This window comes from Acomys russatus, chromosome 9 (assembly GCF_903995435.1).
Source record: "Acomys russatus chromosome 9, mAcoRus1.1, whole genome shotgun sequence".
Classification (NCBI taxonomy): Eukaryota; Metazoa; Chordata; class Mammalia; order Rodentia; family Muridae; genus Acomys; species Acomys russatus.
The window spans coordinates 41,335,422-41,350,481 of record NC_067145.1 but is presented as its reverse complement, the minus strand read 5'-3'; the positions used below and the strand labels follow the sequence as shown (position 1 = coordinate 41,350,481).

The following is a 15,060-nucleotide window of genomic DNA, read 5'->3' as shown; positions in this document are numbered from 1 at the left end:
CTAAGCACTTCCATACGTGCCCCTAATCCCCCTTCCTACCCTTTAGCATAGTGTAAATGCGCTGGAGAGACCAAGTGACTCGTCCTAGGCCACTGATATTAAATGGCAAGAAGGAAGTTTTCAAGCGAACTTTTTATGACTCAGTACCTTCCACCGAGGACCGCCGACTCGTTTTATTTTTTATTTATTTATTTACTTATTTCTTTATTTATAAACACTAGGGGTATCCAGGGGCACGTTTGGGCAGGCGTAGAATCCTAGCGCGTCACCGGCCTTGGTCTCCCCAGCCCGAACATAAACAAGCACAGGGTCCCAAACGCAGACTGACCCCAGCCGGGACGCCTCGCAGCCTCTTCCCCCCTCCTTCGAGCACGCTCTGCCCGCGCGCGTCACCAGGGCCGAGCGGGTGGGTGGGGTTTGCTGTACCCCGGCGGCGGCAGCAGCGGTAGCTGCGGCTAGTGGGTCCCTCCGGTGACTCCGGGGCGGGGCTGCGGGGAGGGTGCCCACCGACAGACAGTACGACTTCTCCGGAATGGGGGGTGTGGCTGGTCCTCCAGCATCTTCCGGGTGGGAGAAAGGGTCCGCTACTACTAGCGGCACAACCTCCAAGGCCTGCTGCTAGAGATGCTCTTCCTCTCGGTGAGTTGTTTTGCTGTTTTTGTTGGCTGGCAATGTAGTCTTAGTCACGCCCCACGAGGGAAGGAACCAGGCCACCTTGGTCGGTGTGGCCTTGATTGGGCAGGGCAAAGGGGAATTGACCAGCTCTGCTCCGGGACCACTTCACTTCGGGCTATATCCTAAGCAGTGGCTGCGCTTGGTGTTCAGTTTCATGCAGGCTCTTGGGAAAGCTGGTGCTGCTGCTGCTGCTGCTGCCTGATTCCCGCGGACAGTCCTTGGGACCGGGGCCGGCGCTGGCAGCTGGAGATGGCGGACACAAGATCGGTGTATGAAACCAGGTTTGAGGCGGCCGTGAAGGTGATCCAGAGTTTGCCGAAAAATGGTACGTGCATTGGGCTCTCCGTTAAAACCTTTCAGCTGGCTCTAGTCTACTTTTTTTTTTTTTAAGCGCCCCCTCCCCTCCAGTCATTAAAAGGAATGTAATTGAAAAAATGACATTCAATGTAAATTACCCGCCGATCTTGAGTCCAAAGGTGAATGTATTATCCAGATTTTAAGCAGTTTATGTGGTTGAGAACACCGATAAAAGCCTCGCTAATGACTGCAGACTTGGGAATGCGTGAGGGGAAGCTGAGGTGGGATGTCTGGTGCCACATAACTCAAAAGCGTGTAATCCAAACCTTTAGAAACTTGATTATGAAATGAAAGAACATTCACTGGTAAAGGGATTATTTTGACCATGATATGTCTAGATACGGTTTTCTTTCATTTATATAATCCTGGTAACAATTTGAAAAACTTTTTGCATTTTTTTGTCTGACCAGTGTTAAAGGAGTTTTTAAATCACCACTAAATTTTATTTTTTCTTTCAGTGTTCTAAGTAGAGAAGTTTGGTGAGGGAGACTTTTAAAAAATTCGTATGTTTAATTATAAATTAGATTAAAAACTGTCTTAAGCCAGGTGAGGTGGCACATGTCTTTAATCCCAGCACTCAGGGAGGCAGAGGCAGTCAGAAGGCTGTCAGTTCAATGCCAGCCTCGGCTACAAAGCTAGTCTAGAACAGCCAAGGCTAACACACAGAAAGCCTGTCTCAAAAAATCAAACACCAAACAAAAACAAAAAAACTATCTTAAGCATTTTTACTGTGGGTGCTAGATTGGTAAGCCAAATCAAACATAACATCACTATATTCTTATAATATTTAATGTCCTCTTCTCACTTACCATTATCTGGCTAAGTAATGAATAGTCAGCATAGTTCATTTCAGAAAAAAAAAAAAATTCAAGCATGGTTTTGCAAGCTTGTGGGGCATGTGTTACCATGCACAGTGCCTGGATTTGGCTCTGTACCCCTCCTAAACAGTGGCACAGGCTGTACTCCAGCTGCTGTGCAGGATCAAGAGGAGTTAGGCTTACTAGAGCTGGGCACGTGCCTAGTGTGTAGCAGCTCTAGGCTCGATCGTGTCTTATTTTATACATTTAACACGGTCTTGGAGGAGAACATATGGAAGACTAAATACGTACAAATAAACCAAGTGAAGGAAGGAATGCTAAGCTCAGTGTGGTGGCGCTCACAGTTAATCTCAGCACTTCAGAGGCGAAGGCAGGTGGATAGATCTCTGTGAGTTCAGGGCCAGTCTAATCCGGATGGAGACCTTAAAGAACAAAAAAGGAAATACAATGGGAACTCTTTAGATATTGATAAGCTTTTTAATTTTCAAATTTTTATTTACATTGGTGTTTTGCCTGTATGTGTGTGTGTGTGTGTGTGTGTGTGTGTGTGTGTGTGTGTGTGTGTGGGTGTCAGCTCCCTTGGAACTGGAATTACAGACAGTTGTGAACTGCCCTGTGTGCGCTGGGATTTGTACCTGGGTCTTTTGGAAGAGCAGCCAGTGGTCTTAATCAATGAGCCATCTCTCCAGCCCCAGATAATGATGTTTTAAAATGCTCAATAAAGATATATATAGGAAATTATAATTTAAGAGTTTTATGTAAGTAGAATGTTCACCTTTCTTTTTTCTTTTTTGGTTTTTCAAGACCGGTTTCTTTGTATAGCCTTAGCTGTTCTGGACTTGCTTTGTAGACCAGGCTGGCCTTGAACTCACTGAGATCTGCTTGCTTCTGCTTCCTGAGAGTGCTGGGATTGAAGGTGTGAGCCACCACACCTGGCTTAAATGTTCACTTTTGTTTTTCTTTTTCTTTTCTTTCTTTTTTTTTTTTTATGACAGGGTTTCTTTGTGTAGCCTTGGCCGTCTTGGACTCTTTTTGTAGACCAAGCTGGCCTTGAACTCACAGCAGTCCACCTGCCTTTGCCTCCTGAGTGCTGGGATTAAAGGGGTGTGCTACCATGCCTGGCTCAAATGTTCACTTTTCTAAGCTATTCATTTTATCTTTTTTTTTTTTAACCATAAGCTAGACCTGGTCTTTCGATTCTTCCTACTTTATTATTTTTACATCCTACTTATTAAAATACCTATACATGATAAGAAACCTGTATCTAATGGATTGCAGGCCAGCCAGTTTGGACTACATAGCAAGATCCTGTTTTTAAAAAAGTATTGTGAAATTAAGATAAACTTATTAAATGGCCCTTGCAACAGATGTGGTGGGCTGTAGCTCAATGACAGAGGTTGCCTGGGGCCTTAGGTTCATTCTTCAGAGAAAAAAAGGTAGGCAGACATGGCTGATGACAGCATGGCTGATGACAGCATGGCTCGATGACAGAGTAGGTATTTATAAGACATGACGCCGTCAATAATACAGAAAAAAAATCCCCCCACACCAAACAAAAAGTCGAAGAGGCCCCCCCCCTTGTGTTAGACAAATTCAATGTACTATCCCGAAAGCTAATTGATATTAACTGAATAGTATTTGCTACAATGAATATTTAAGTAGTTTTGTGGGGTTTTTCCTTGGGGTTTTTTGTTTGGTTTTGGTTTTTGAGATAAAACTTATTATTGTGCTCAAACTGACCTCAAAATTGCAAGATTCTCTTGCTCCTGCCTCCCAAGTGCTGGGATTAAAGGCGTGCGCCTAATTTTTATTTAAAGCCTAAAGTGCTGAAGAGCTAGGCAGATGGTCCAGTGGTAAAAAGTGCTTGCTGCGTTTTCAGAGGACCCACGTTTGATTCCTAGCTCCTACCCATCCCACCTATAACTCCAGCACTGGCTGATACAATGTCCTTTTCTGGCCTCTACCGGTACTACCAGTATATACACAGGTGCACAAATAAAAATACAATTACAAGTAAATCTGAGTTAATAAATTATATAAAATCTATTTGGTAGAATTTTAGTTATTAGACATGTATATTCAAACATCTGTTATATCTGTCATCAGAACATCTTTAGGCAGAAGTTAAGCTGTCTTATACCTAGTACATTCAACATATATTCTCAGTTTTTGTTTATATACACAATAATATGTACGGACCATTTACCTAAGCCAATAAACTGTAAATTCTGTCAGCTTTCTGAAGATACGAGATGAAGTAATTTAACTAAAGGTTTTTTTTGTTTGTTTGTTTTTTAAGATTTATTTATTTATTATGTGTACAGCATTCTGCCTGCAGGCCAGAAGAGATGGTTGTGAGCCACCATGTGGTTGCTGGGAATTGAACTCATGACCTTTGGAAGAGCAGTCAGTGCTCTTAACCTCTGAGCCATCTCTCCAGCCCTTTTTTTTTTTCTTTGAGACAGGGTTTCCTGTGTAGCATTGGCTGTCCTGGACCCATCTTTCTTCTAGTTTTATTCTTTGCTGTATAAAAAATAATTATCGCTGGGTGTGGTGGCCCATGCCTTTAATCCCAGTACTCGGGAGGCAGAGGCAGGCAGATCTTTGTGAATTCGAGGCCAGCCTGGTCTACAAAGTGAGTCTAGGACAATGAAGGCTACACAGAGAAACCTTGTCTGGAAAAAAAAGAAAGAATAATTATCTTCTGCAAAAATTCCAAGTAGCCACCTGACAGAGAAAGGCCAATATAGAACCTCCATACCTTTGGGGCGGTGGTAAATGCATCTGTGTCCCTGAGACTTGTGGGAAGCATCAGAAGACAAGTAACTCATCATGAAATGGACTCAGCCCCAGCCAAATGAAAATAAAAAATGGTTTTCCCTTTCCATTCACCTGTTTTGTGTGTGTTTTAAGAGAGCGTGTCTTAAAGGCGCTTTTTGACGTAGTCAGTCTTTGACCTGGTGCTTTTTAAAAGTACACTAAGAAAAGATTTAGTGGAGGTAGCAGTAAAGCCATTTTGTGGAAAATGTGAACACCCCTCACGTTTGACAAGTCTACCTGACGAAGTGTGCTGGGAAGAGACTGGGAGCTGTTCTTCGGTCACTAAGATGTTCTTTAAGTTGAAAAGCCAGCTAATAAAATGCCTTAGTTTGAAAAAAAAAAAAAAAGGAATAATTATCTTGCTGAAATACTGTGTCTAAGAAATACTACTAAATAAATGTTCAGATATAATATAGGTAGTTATTACTGTGACTTTCGGAATTAATTACCCATTCTGGGCCAAACCTGAACTACTAGTTTTTCATGTATTTACATTGTAATTTCTAGTTAAAAAAAAACAAAAACAAAACCAAAAACCCCTAGATTTTGATTACTGAATGTAATCCTTGATATATAATCTATTATCATTAAACTATCTTTTTAATTTCTTCTTATTATGATGATGGTGATCATGTTTTCCAAGACAGGGTTTCTCTGTGTAGCCTTGGTTGTCCTGGACTCACTTTGTAGACCAGGCTGGCCTTGAACTCACAGAGATCCTCCTGCCTCTGCCTCCCAAGTGCTGGGATTGAAGGCATGTACCACCACCTCCCAGCTTTAGAACGAGAATTTTCTGAGAACTAGAAACTTACTTAAATGTGTTTCTATTTTATATCATGGATTGAAAATTGCTTTACCACAAGACTTTTATTTAAAATATTAACATTTCCACTTATGGCTCTTATTGACTATTGCAATTTATAGTACTTGATTACATAATTTGAATTCGAGAGTTTTAAATATAACACTGTTAGCTGGGCAGAGGTTGGTCATACCTTTAATCCCTGCACTTGAGAGGTAGAGACAGGTGGACTCTTGAGTTTGATACTAGCCTAGACTGCAAATCAAGTTCCAAGAAAGCCAGGCTACAGAGAAACAAACAAACAAGCCCAACCCAACCAAACCAAACAGGAAGAAACAGTTACTGTGTTAAAAACAATATATATACATATATTAAGATGTATAATAACTTACTATGTAAAGTAAAGCTCCTGTGGGAAACTGGGTAGCATTAAAATTTTAACAGTAAATATCAACTTCTTAGCCAAATTCCAAGTTTTCACTAGATAAAGGATTTTTGGGAGAGTCAGTTATTATGGACTTTGGTTAAAGAAAATAATAATGTGAGCCCGGCATGGTGGTGCACACCTTTGATACCAGTACACAGGAGGCAGAGGCAGGTGGATCACTGTGAATTGGAGGCCAGCCTGGTCTACAAAGCAAGTCCAGGACAGCCAGGACTACACAGAGAAACCTTGTCTCCGTGAGGGGGAGGGAAATGTAACAGATTTCACAATTTCTACCTTTTAAGTGTGGATACATTAATTTCTTTTCTTTTTTCATTTAGTTTAGTTTTATTTCATTTTGTTTTTTTGAGACAGGGTTTCTCTGTGTAGTCTTAGGTGTCCTGGAACTTGCTCTGTAGAGCAGGCTGGCTCTAAACTCAGAGATCTTCCTGCCTCTGGAGTGCTGGGATTAAAGGTGTGTGCCACCACCAGGCCAGCATTAATGTCTTTGAGGACAGTTTGTCACATATTTCAGTTACTTTTGTAAAATGGTTGCTTATTTGTTTATTGAACTTAGACTTCTCTTAAAAGTTTGAACTTGTGAGCCGGGCGTGGTATCACACACCTGGGAGGCAGAGGCAGGTGGATCTTTGTGAGTTCGAGGCCAGTCTGGTGTACAAAGCAAGTAAGTGTGAACTTGCTTAATTTTTTGAAATCAAAGGAGGTGTAGCCCAGGCGTAGTGGCTCCTGCCTTATCTCACCACTCAGGAAGCTGAGGCAGAAAGATTGCTGTGAGCCAGAAGCCAGCTTGAACTGCAGAATAGCTCCAGGCATCTGGATAAAACCAAACCAAACCAGGAAATCACAAGTGTGGTGTGGCTAAGCTAATGCCTAGCTTTTGTTGTGAGTGAGAGTCCCAAGTGACGTGCATTTCATGCGTGTTCCCCATAGGCTCATTCCAGCCGACAAATGAAATGATGCTCAAGTTCTACAGCTTCTACAAGCAGGCGACTGAAGGGCCCTGTACACTTTCAAGGCCTGGATTCTGGGATCCTATTGGACGATATAAGTGGTAATTCCCTTTATAGCGCTAACAGAGAATTTTCGTTTAAATGAGTTAATTACGTAGCTGTTACTTATTGTCTTGTACGTGAAGCATCCTAGGTATTGGTCACAGTTTTATTCTTTAGGTTTTGCCTATACGGTGAACATGTTCTGTTGTGCAACAGGAGACTGGCTCTCAAAACAAAACAAAACACAAAATACAAACAGAACGCCCCAACAACAACAACAACAACAACAAACCCCCTACAAAACTTCTTTATCTCTTTAAGCTGCCAAAGAAAATAGTGGCTTTTGTTTGTTAAGCGAATTGTTTGGTTGGACACTTTAAGGTAATGTGTAACTAGGCATGATGAGCCACATTAACTGTGGTCGAAGGTGACTTCTGGCCCGCTGGACTTGAGAATAATGTTGTTTTCTAACGTTAGAGTTAGAAGAGTCATGAAGTGGTTAGAAGCTCTCCCGCTTTCTGAATTGACTAATACTTGTGAACAGCTTGATATGTGTGGGTACCACTGCAGACTTACAAATACCTGGCAGAGGTTCATTTTAGATTATGCTTTATCAGTAGTGTGTGTGATTAGGGCAACGTGTTTTCAAATAACTAACCTATTGGATTCACAGATGAGGAAATCATTTTCCCCCAGATTTAATCTTTGGCAGAACTAACTGCTCTCAAGATAAATGTACGAAAACAGACTCTGTGCTACTTTTTGAGGCAGTCTTATCCTAAAACTCACATGTAGCCGAGGATGGCTTTAGCTTCTGCTCTCCTTCTCTGCCTTTTCAATATTGGGGTTACAGGCATGATTACAAGCTTGTGCCGGAGTACCTAGTTTATTCCATGCTAGGAAAGTACCTTTACTACTGAACTCTATCCTCTGTCCTGCTCCATCTTTAGTACTAGTATATAACTTAGTTGTTTATGTAAATTAATGGGAGAATTTTAACCAAAATCTCTATTTGTTTACATAATGGCTTTCAAAGTTCTCACAGGTTTTTAAACTATTCACTACTGTTACTGTTCTTTATAAATGACATAAAATCCTTTTTGTGGCTGGAGAGATGGCTCAGCAGTTAAAAGCATTTGGTACTCTCTCTTGGCCTTGGGTTTGGGTCCTAACATCCACACTGGGTTCTTACAACTGCCTCTGACTCCAGTTCCAGGTGATCCAATGCCCTCTTATGGCCTGTGAGTACAGATTCATGCAAATGTGCACATACACACACTTAGGTTCACATACATACACAGAAAAAATAAAATAGATCTTTGGGGCTAGAGACATAGCTCCGTGGTTAAGTGTGCTCACTTTCGCAGAGGACCTATGTTTAGTTCCCAGCACCCATATGGTGACTTCCAACTGTCTGTAACTCCTGTTCTGGGGAATCTGACAACATCTTCTGGCTTCTGTGAGTTCCTGTACATAAGTGGTGCACATAAATTCCTGTAAGCATACACACATGCAAATGAATTTAAGGAAATTATTAAAACCTTTTAGAGGGTCTTTAGAAAATACTTATGCATAGTTTATTGTCTTCTGCAGTCTATATTTATGTAGATGGGTTGAAATCTTAATGTTTTAAAATCCTATTTTTTATGCTTTCAAAAATTGTTATAAAATATTACATAAGGCCATTTACACGCACGTATGTAATGTGCTTGAGCACCTTTCTCCCACACTTAGCTGCCCTCCACTCTCCTGTCTTCCATTAGTCCCTGTGCTCCTCTGTTTCACTTGATATTCATGTCATCAGTACAGACATGATTTTATGTGTAAAGTTTAAGATCCATAAGTGAGAAAAAAACATGATGTTTGTCTTTTTTAAAGATTTATTTATTATGTACACAGTGCTCTGCCTGCATGTACACCTTCCTGCCAGAAGAGGGCACCAGATCTCATTATAGATGGTTGTGAGCCACCATGTGGTTGCTGGGAATTGAACTCTGGTCCTCTGGAAGAGCAGTCAGTGCTCTTAACCTCTAAGCCAACTCTCCAGCCGGATGTTTGTCTTTCTGAGAGCTATTTAATTGATTTCATTTGATTTTCTCTAGTTGTATTCATGTTTCTGGAATTAGCATAATTTCATTCTTTAATGCCTTCAGGCATGAGCTTGCATGCCTAGCTCAAAACTCAAGTGTCTCTTGTTATTATGTCTATATTTCCATTTGTAGGGATGCTTGGAGCTCATTGGGTGACATGACTAAAGAAGAAGCCATGATCGCATATGTTGAAGAAATGAAAAAGGTAGGGAAAATAATTTAGTAGAGAATAAACATATCCAAAAGAACTTGAATTTACATTGTGTGTGTGTGTGTGTGTGTGTGTGTGTGTGTAGTTAGGATTAAACCCATGCCAGTCAACTACTCTACCATTGAGCTGTATGTCCAGTACCTCTCATTTGATTTTTTTTTTTTTTTTTTTTTTTTGAAACAAGGTCTTATGTATCTTAAGCAGCTTCAAAGTTGATAAGAAGACCTTATGGACAGCCATCACACAGCCCAGTTTTATGTGGTGTTGGAGGTAGAGTCACATGCATGCTAGGCGAGCACTCTGTTAACTCATGCCCAGCCCTTGTCTGATGATCTTAAGTTGCTTTTGTACATAAAGAAAATCTTCAATAAGAGAATTAGTTTCCACAACCCACAGAGGGTTTTCAGCAATTTTTATTTGGAAAATTCAGAAAGCTATTTTTTAGTATTGCCTGTGCTACTCTTGTGCCCTTTGATACATTTTCACAACTTTTATGTAGTAGACTTTAGAACAGAGGGCAGAGTTTAATTCTTTCCACTGTTAGCTTTATCAGTAGCATAAAAACAAAGGAGCATTTCAGAGCAGAGAGAATCAAAAGGTATTGTGGTTTGATAATTCTTTCTTAGTTATTTATGAGTATGTGTGTCATAGTTCAGGAGACACTCAGAGGACAACTTGTAGGCGTTGGTTCTCTCCCACTGTGTGGGTTCTGAGTATTGGCCTCAGGTTATCTGGCAGCAAGTGCCTTTACGCACTGAGACAGCTTACTGAACTTTTTTTTTTTTTTTTTTAAAGATTTATTTATTTATTATTATGTGTACAGTGCTCTGCCTGCATGTATACCTGCAGGCCAGAAGAGGGCACCAGATCACATTATAGATGGAAGAGCAGTCAGTGCTCTTAACCTCTGAGTCATCTCTCCAGCCTGTTGCTGAACTTTCTTAACCTAAATAGTGTATAATTTTCAGGATACATTTTATATTCAGTATGAAGTTTAGCTGACATTAATATTTATCCATTTTTTTCTATTTAGTTTTATTAAGTAATGGTTTAATCACAGTTTAGAGTGGGAAAGGGAACTGAAGTGGTGACTTGTACTTCTAATTCTAGCACCCTGGGCTCTAAGGCAGGGGGATTGCTAGGAGTTGAGGACAGCCTAGGTTACAGTGCTTAAGAGCCTGTCTCAGCAGGACATGGTCAACCACACCTTTAATTCCAGACCTTTGGAGGCTGTGGCAGGAGGATCCCTATGAGTTCCACGACAGCCAGGGCCACATAGTGAGATCCTGTGCACCCCTCACCCAAAACAAAACCAACAAAGCCCCCAAACTCCCAAACAAATGGATGACTCTAACTTGTCTCATAGTCTTGAGGGTGTCAACATATTTCTTGGTTCCTGCTTTATATTCTCTTAGAAACTTCCTTACTGTCAAAACCAGATAATTTCATTCTAGTGCTACTGTTTCTGCTTTTAATAAACCCCAGTGTTTAATATGCAATTTAAAGATTATTACATTGAGTTTTGTGTGAAGCCCATGTAAAATAGTCTTCGAATGAAAAGACTTTTACAGATGAAAGTTACTTTACTTTGTGTGTGTGTAAGGCTGAGTGCATGTGAACCACAGGCATGAGGAGAGGTCAGAAGTGCAGCCGGTGGTTGTACGCCACCACACGGGCGCTGCGGACCGAACCTGGGGTGGCTTTAAGAGCATCAAGTTCTCGATAACTAACAGCCAGCTCTCCACACCCCAAAAAACTTTTAGATCTTTAGTGTATACATCTTTAGTTTGCTTGAAAAAATTTAGTTTGAGATGGGCGTGGTGATACATGCCTTTAATCCTAGCACACGGGAGGCAGAGGCAGGCGGGTCACTGTGAGTTTGAGGCCAGCCTGGTCTACAAAGTGAGTCCAGGACAGCCAAGGCTACACAGAGAAACCCTGTCTTGAAAAGACAAAAAGAAAGAAAGACAGAAAGAAAATTTAGTTTGAAGCTGGAGTGATGGCTCAGTGGTAAAGAGAACACCGTCTACTCTTCCAGCAGTCCTGAGTTCAATTCCCAGGAACCACATGGTAGCTCACAACCATCTATATTGGCATCTCATGCCCTCTTCTGACATGCAGGTGTGCATGCAGATGAAGCACTTAAATATATAAGTCTAAAAATTAGTTTATATATTGTATAATGTAGACCCTTTGTGAATGAACTTTGCTAATGAACTTCAAATCTGAAAATTATTGACAATCTGGAAATAGTAGATTTTATACCACTATAGATCAAGTTAATAGTTGGTAGTGTCACAGTATTTCTTTCTCTTAATTACAGATTATTGAAACTATGCCAATGACTGAGAAAGTTGAAGAATTGCTGCATGTTATAGGCCCATTTTATGAAATTGTAGAAGACAAAAAGAGTGGCAAGAGTTCTGACTTGACCTCAGGTGGGACGGTCTTGTGTTTCTTTTCGAGACACACATCTTGTGTAGAAGGCGGGGCCAGGCCGGCCTCGAACTCACCGTCTCACGGCCTCATTCCCCGCAGCCTGGGGCCTGTGTGCCCCCTGCTCAGCTCTGTTTTCTTCTCCTCCTCCTCCTCCTCCTCTTCCTCCTCCTCCTCCTCCTTCTTCTTCTTTTTAATGCAGCAGCTGATGTATACATGCACTAATTTTCTCTTTTACTTTCACATGCCAGTCCGATTGGAGAAACTCTCTAAACACTTAGAAGGTAGGAGTAATGAAATCCATGGGAAACGTTTGTTTCAAATGTATAGGGCAGTGGGGTTTAAGTGACGACTCCATGGTTAAGAGCATTTCCTACTCTTCCAGAGGACCAAGTGTGATTCCCAGCACCCGCGTCAGGCCGCTTAACAGCTGTTTATTACTCTTGCTTTAGGGCATCACCGGATGCCTTCCTGGCTCTGTGGCGTCCCGCACACACATGGAGTGCACTCAAACTCACATACCCTGAAACATAAAAGTGAAAGTGTAATGCCCAAGTTGTGAAACCCCCAAAGACCACCAGGAATCAGCCAGATGCCAGTCACACACTGTCTCGTTTATTTCAAGCTCAGAGCCTGGACCGTCAGCCCCCTCATGAGGAGGGAAGATGGTGGCCCCTGGTAGGGGAACAAGGTTTTTAAAGGAAAAAAAATGCAGGTGTGGGGTATGCGGGTGTTTGGGTGGGTTCTAGCCATTTCTAAGCCTTGCTGTTACAATGTAGCTTAGAGGAGCGCAGGAAAGTTGCCCTTTAAGCTGATTGGCTGGGGGACCAGGGCCAGACTGCAGGAGGGAAATTTTTGTTTGTTCTGGTCACTGTGACATGTAGCTCTGAATCATTGGTTCTGGGTGCAGGCTCCTAGGAATACTTGCTAGCTATCTGTTTGTGGCTCTTCCTGGAAACTCTGGGGACGGGCGTGTCAAGTTCTCAGGCCCTGAACACAAAATGGCGTTGGTTTGGTCTCTACAAAAACAAGTAATGCGGCTGGAGAGACGGCTTCAGTGTATAAGGGCCCTGGCTGCTTACCAGAGGTGCTGGATTCAACTCCCGGCACTGACACGCTGGCTCACACCTGTAATTCTAGTTGTAGAGGCTCTTGTTTCCACTTGTAGCCTTTGGCGGGGGTGGGGTGGGTGATGGGTGGATGGGGGTGGAGGTGTTACCAGGCATGCAAGTGGTACACAGGCACACATGTAGGCAAAGCACTCAAACATAAAATAAAATGAAATAATTAAAAATACTAATAGAGCCAGGCGTGTTGGTGCACACTTTTAATCCCAGCACTTGGGGAGGCAGAGGCAGGCAGATCGCTGTGAGTTCAAGGCCAACCTTGTCTATAAAGTTAGTCCAGAACAGCAATGGCTACACAGAGAAACTCTGTCTCCAAAACCCAAAACCCAACCATCAACAAAAGAACTAATAGAAAAATAAATACTAACAAAGTTTATAGGGAAAGATAATTCTGCACCAATACATAAAACGTAAATTTTATCATCTAGAAATTGTTATTCAAAGCAAACACATTGTATTGAGATTCTAAAGTAGTGAACTGAAAGTTTTAACCTTTTATTAAATTATGCCAAGTGGTTTACTTTTATATTATATAAATTTAGAAGAATTCATAATTTTTTTGTGTTTGTTCTTAATTAAATAAAAAAATTATTTAGTTAGTGCACTCATGCCACTGTGCCAAGGGTGGAGGTCGGAGGATGAGTTTTGGGACTCACTTTTCTTTTTCTACCATGTGAGTCCTAGGGAATCAAACTCAGGCCCTCAAGCTTGGCAGCAAGTGCCTTTACCCACTGAGCCATCTCTCTGGTCAGTTTTGTTTTGCTAAATGATTTGGTTTTATAAAATATGCTAGTAACACCATGAATTAAATGTTTCTGTAGCTTATTTTTAAAATGTTTATTTAGAAACAGTTTCTTTCGCCAGCACTGACTTTGAGCTCATTGTGTAGATGAGGATGGCCTTGAACCCTGGATCACTCCGTTTCTACCTCTCAAGTTGTGGCGTTACAGGAATGTGCCACTATGCTGGGCTGCTCCTGTAGTTATTTACTTATGACAGAGTCTTGCTGTATATATAGCCCTGGTTGGTCTAAAACTTACTGTGTAGGGGAGGCTCTTCTGGACCAATTGTCTTCTTTCTTCCATGTCCTAGTACTGGGCCCCCCTCCCCCCCCCCCCCCCCCCCCCCCCCCCCCCCCCGCCAGGACAGGGGTTTTCTGTGTAGCCCTGGCTGTCCTGGAACTCTTTCTGTACACCAGGCTGGCTTCGAACTCATAGATCTTCCTGTCTCTGCTGCCTGAGTGTTGGATTAAAGGCGTGTACCCCCAATGCCTGGCTTAGTACTGGAATTGTTAAGTTTATGATGGGACCTCATTGTAGGCCAGGTTGGTCTAGGACACTGTGAGGCCCAGGCTGACCTTGAACTCATGGGACTCCTATCTCACCCTCCCAAGTGATAAGCGTACAGGTATGAACTATGATTTCTGTGTCGCTCACTTTAAACATGGGCGTTTATAGTGTGGCTTAACGATTGCAAAACAGGCTAAAATAAAACATCTCATGAATTCACTAAGCTTGTTGTTTATTTTAAAAGTTTCTCTGTTTTGAATTTTGTTTTCACATTCCCAGTTAAGAACTTAAGAAGCTGTTTTTTATGTTCCAGCAAATGTTAAGCAAAATGTTAAGACTTGCTGTTAGTAATTAACATTTTCTGTCTTACTCGTTAAGCAGAAATGAGACTACCGGAATAGATTTACGTGAAAATTATGTATGCTTTAATTAAAGATTAGATTAGCATTCCTTTTTGTGGTATCTTTTCAGTAATTGGCAGTAGTGGTAGTATTGTTTCATACCGGAAGCAGACGATGGTTTGCTTCTGTTAAGTTAGGCAGTAGTGGCTGCTTCTGGATATTGCCTTGTATTGCGTCATTTTTATCTGATTTGCTTAGAGGAGTTGGATTTTACCTCTTTCTACTTCTTGCTTACTAACTTAAAATAGTTAAATGTTTTCTTTATGATCATCATGCTAAATGCAGTGCGGCTAAACCTAGACCTGCTTGCCTGAGGCAGGTGTTGACTAATTCTCTGAAAAATTCCTGTCTCAGCTAAGTGCTGGGACAATAGGTGTATGCTGGTGTTCGTAATCTTTTAAGAATTTTCCAAATATGGGGCTGGGAGATGGGTCAGCCGCTCAAGTGCTGCACAAACACGAGGGCCTGGGTTTGGAGCTCAGGGCGCATGTGCAAAGGTGTCTCTGCTTCACTAAGCCCTGTGTTGGGAGGCGGAGACCTCAGGATCCCTGGGGCTTGCTGCTCAGCCAGTCTAGGTGAACTGTCAACCTGCAGACT

The 15,060-nt window shown here is 41.8% G+C and overlaps 1 protein-coding gene across 2 annotated transcripts in view; it reads left to right on the top strand.

Annotated features, from left to right (window-relative positions):
* Window positions 1-431: 431 nt before the first annotated feature.
* The window catches only part of Acbd5 (acyl-CoA binding domain containing 5), a 35,411-nt gene continuing 20,782 nt past the window's right edge, over window positions 432-15,060 (top strand). Inside the window, exons 1-6 of one of the 2 annotated variants that reach the window (XM_051151218.1) lie at window positions 432-639; window positions 826-1,000; window positions 6,848-6,968; window positions 9,132-9,204; window positions 11,534-11,648; window positions 11,898-11,930. In XM_051151218.1, the coding sequence (XP_051007175.1) occupies window positions 625-639; window positions 826-1,000; window positions 6,848-6,968; window positions 9,132-9,204; window positions 11,534-11,648; window positions 11,898-11,930 (532 nt within the window). In that variant the 5' untranslated portion in view covers window positions 432-624. The remainder of the gene's footprint in view (window positions 640-825; window positions 1,001-6,847; window positions 6,969-9,131; window positions 9,205-11,533; window positions 11,649-11,897; window positions 11,931-15,060) is intronic. The other variant, XM_051151217.1, reaches the window with a different exon arrangement.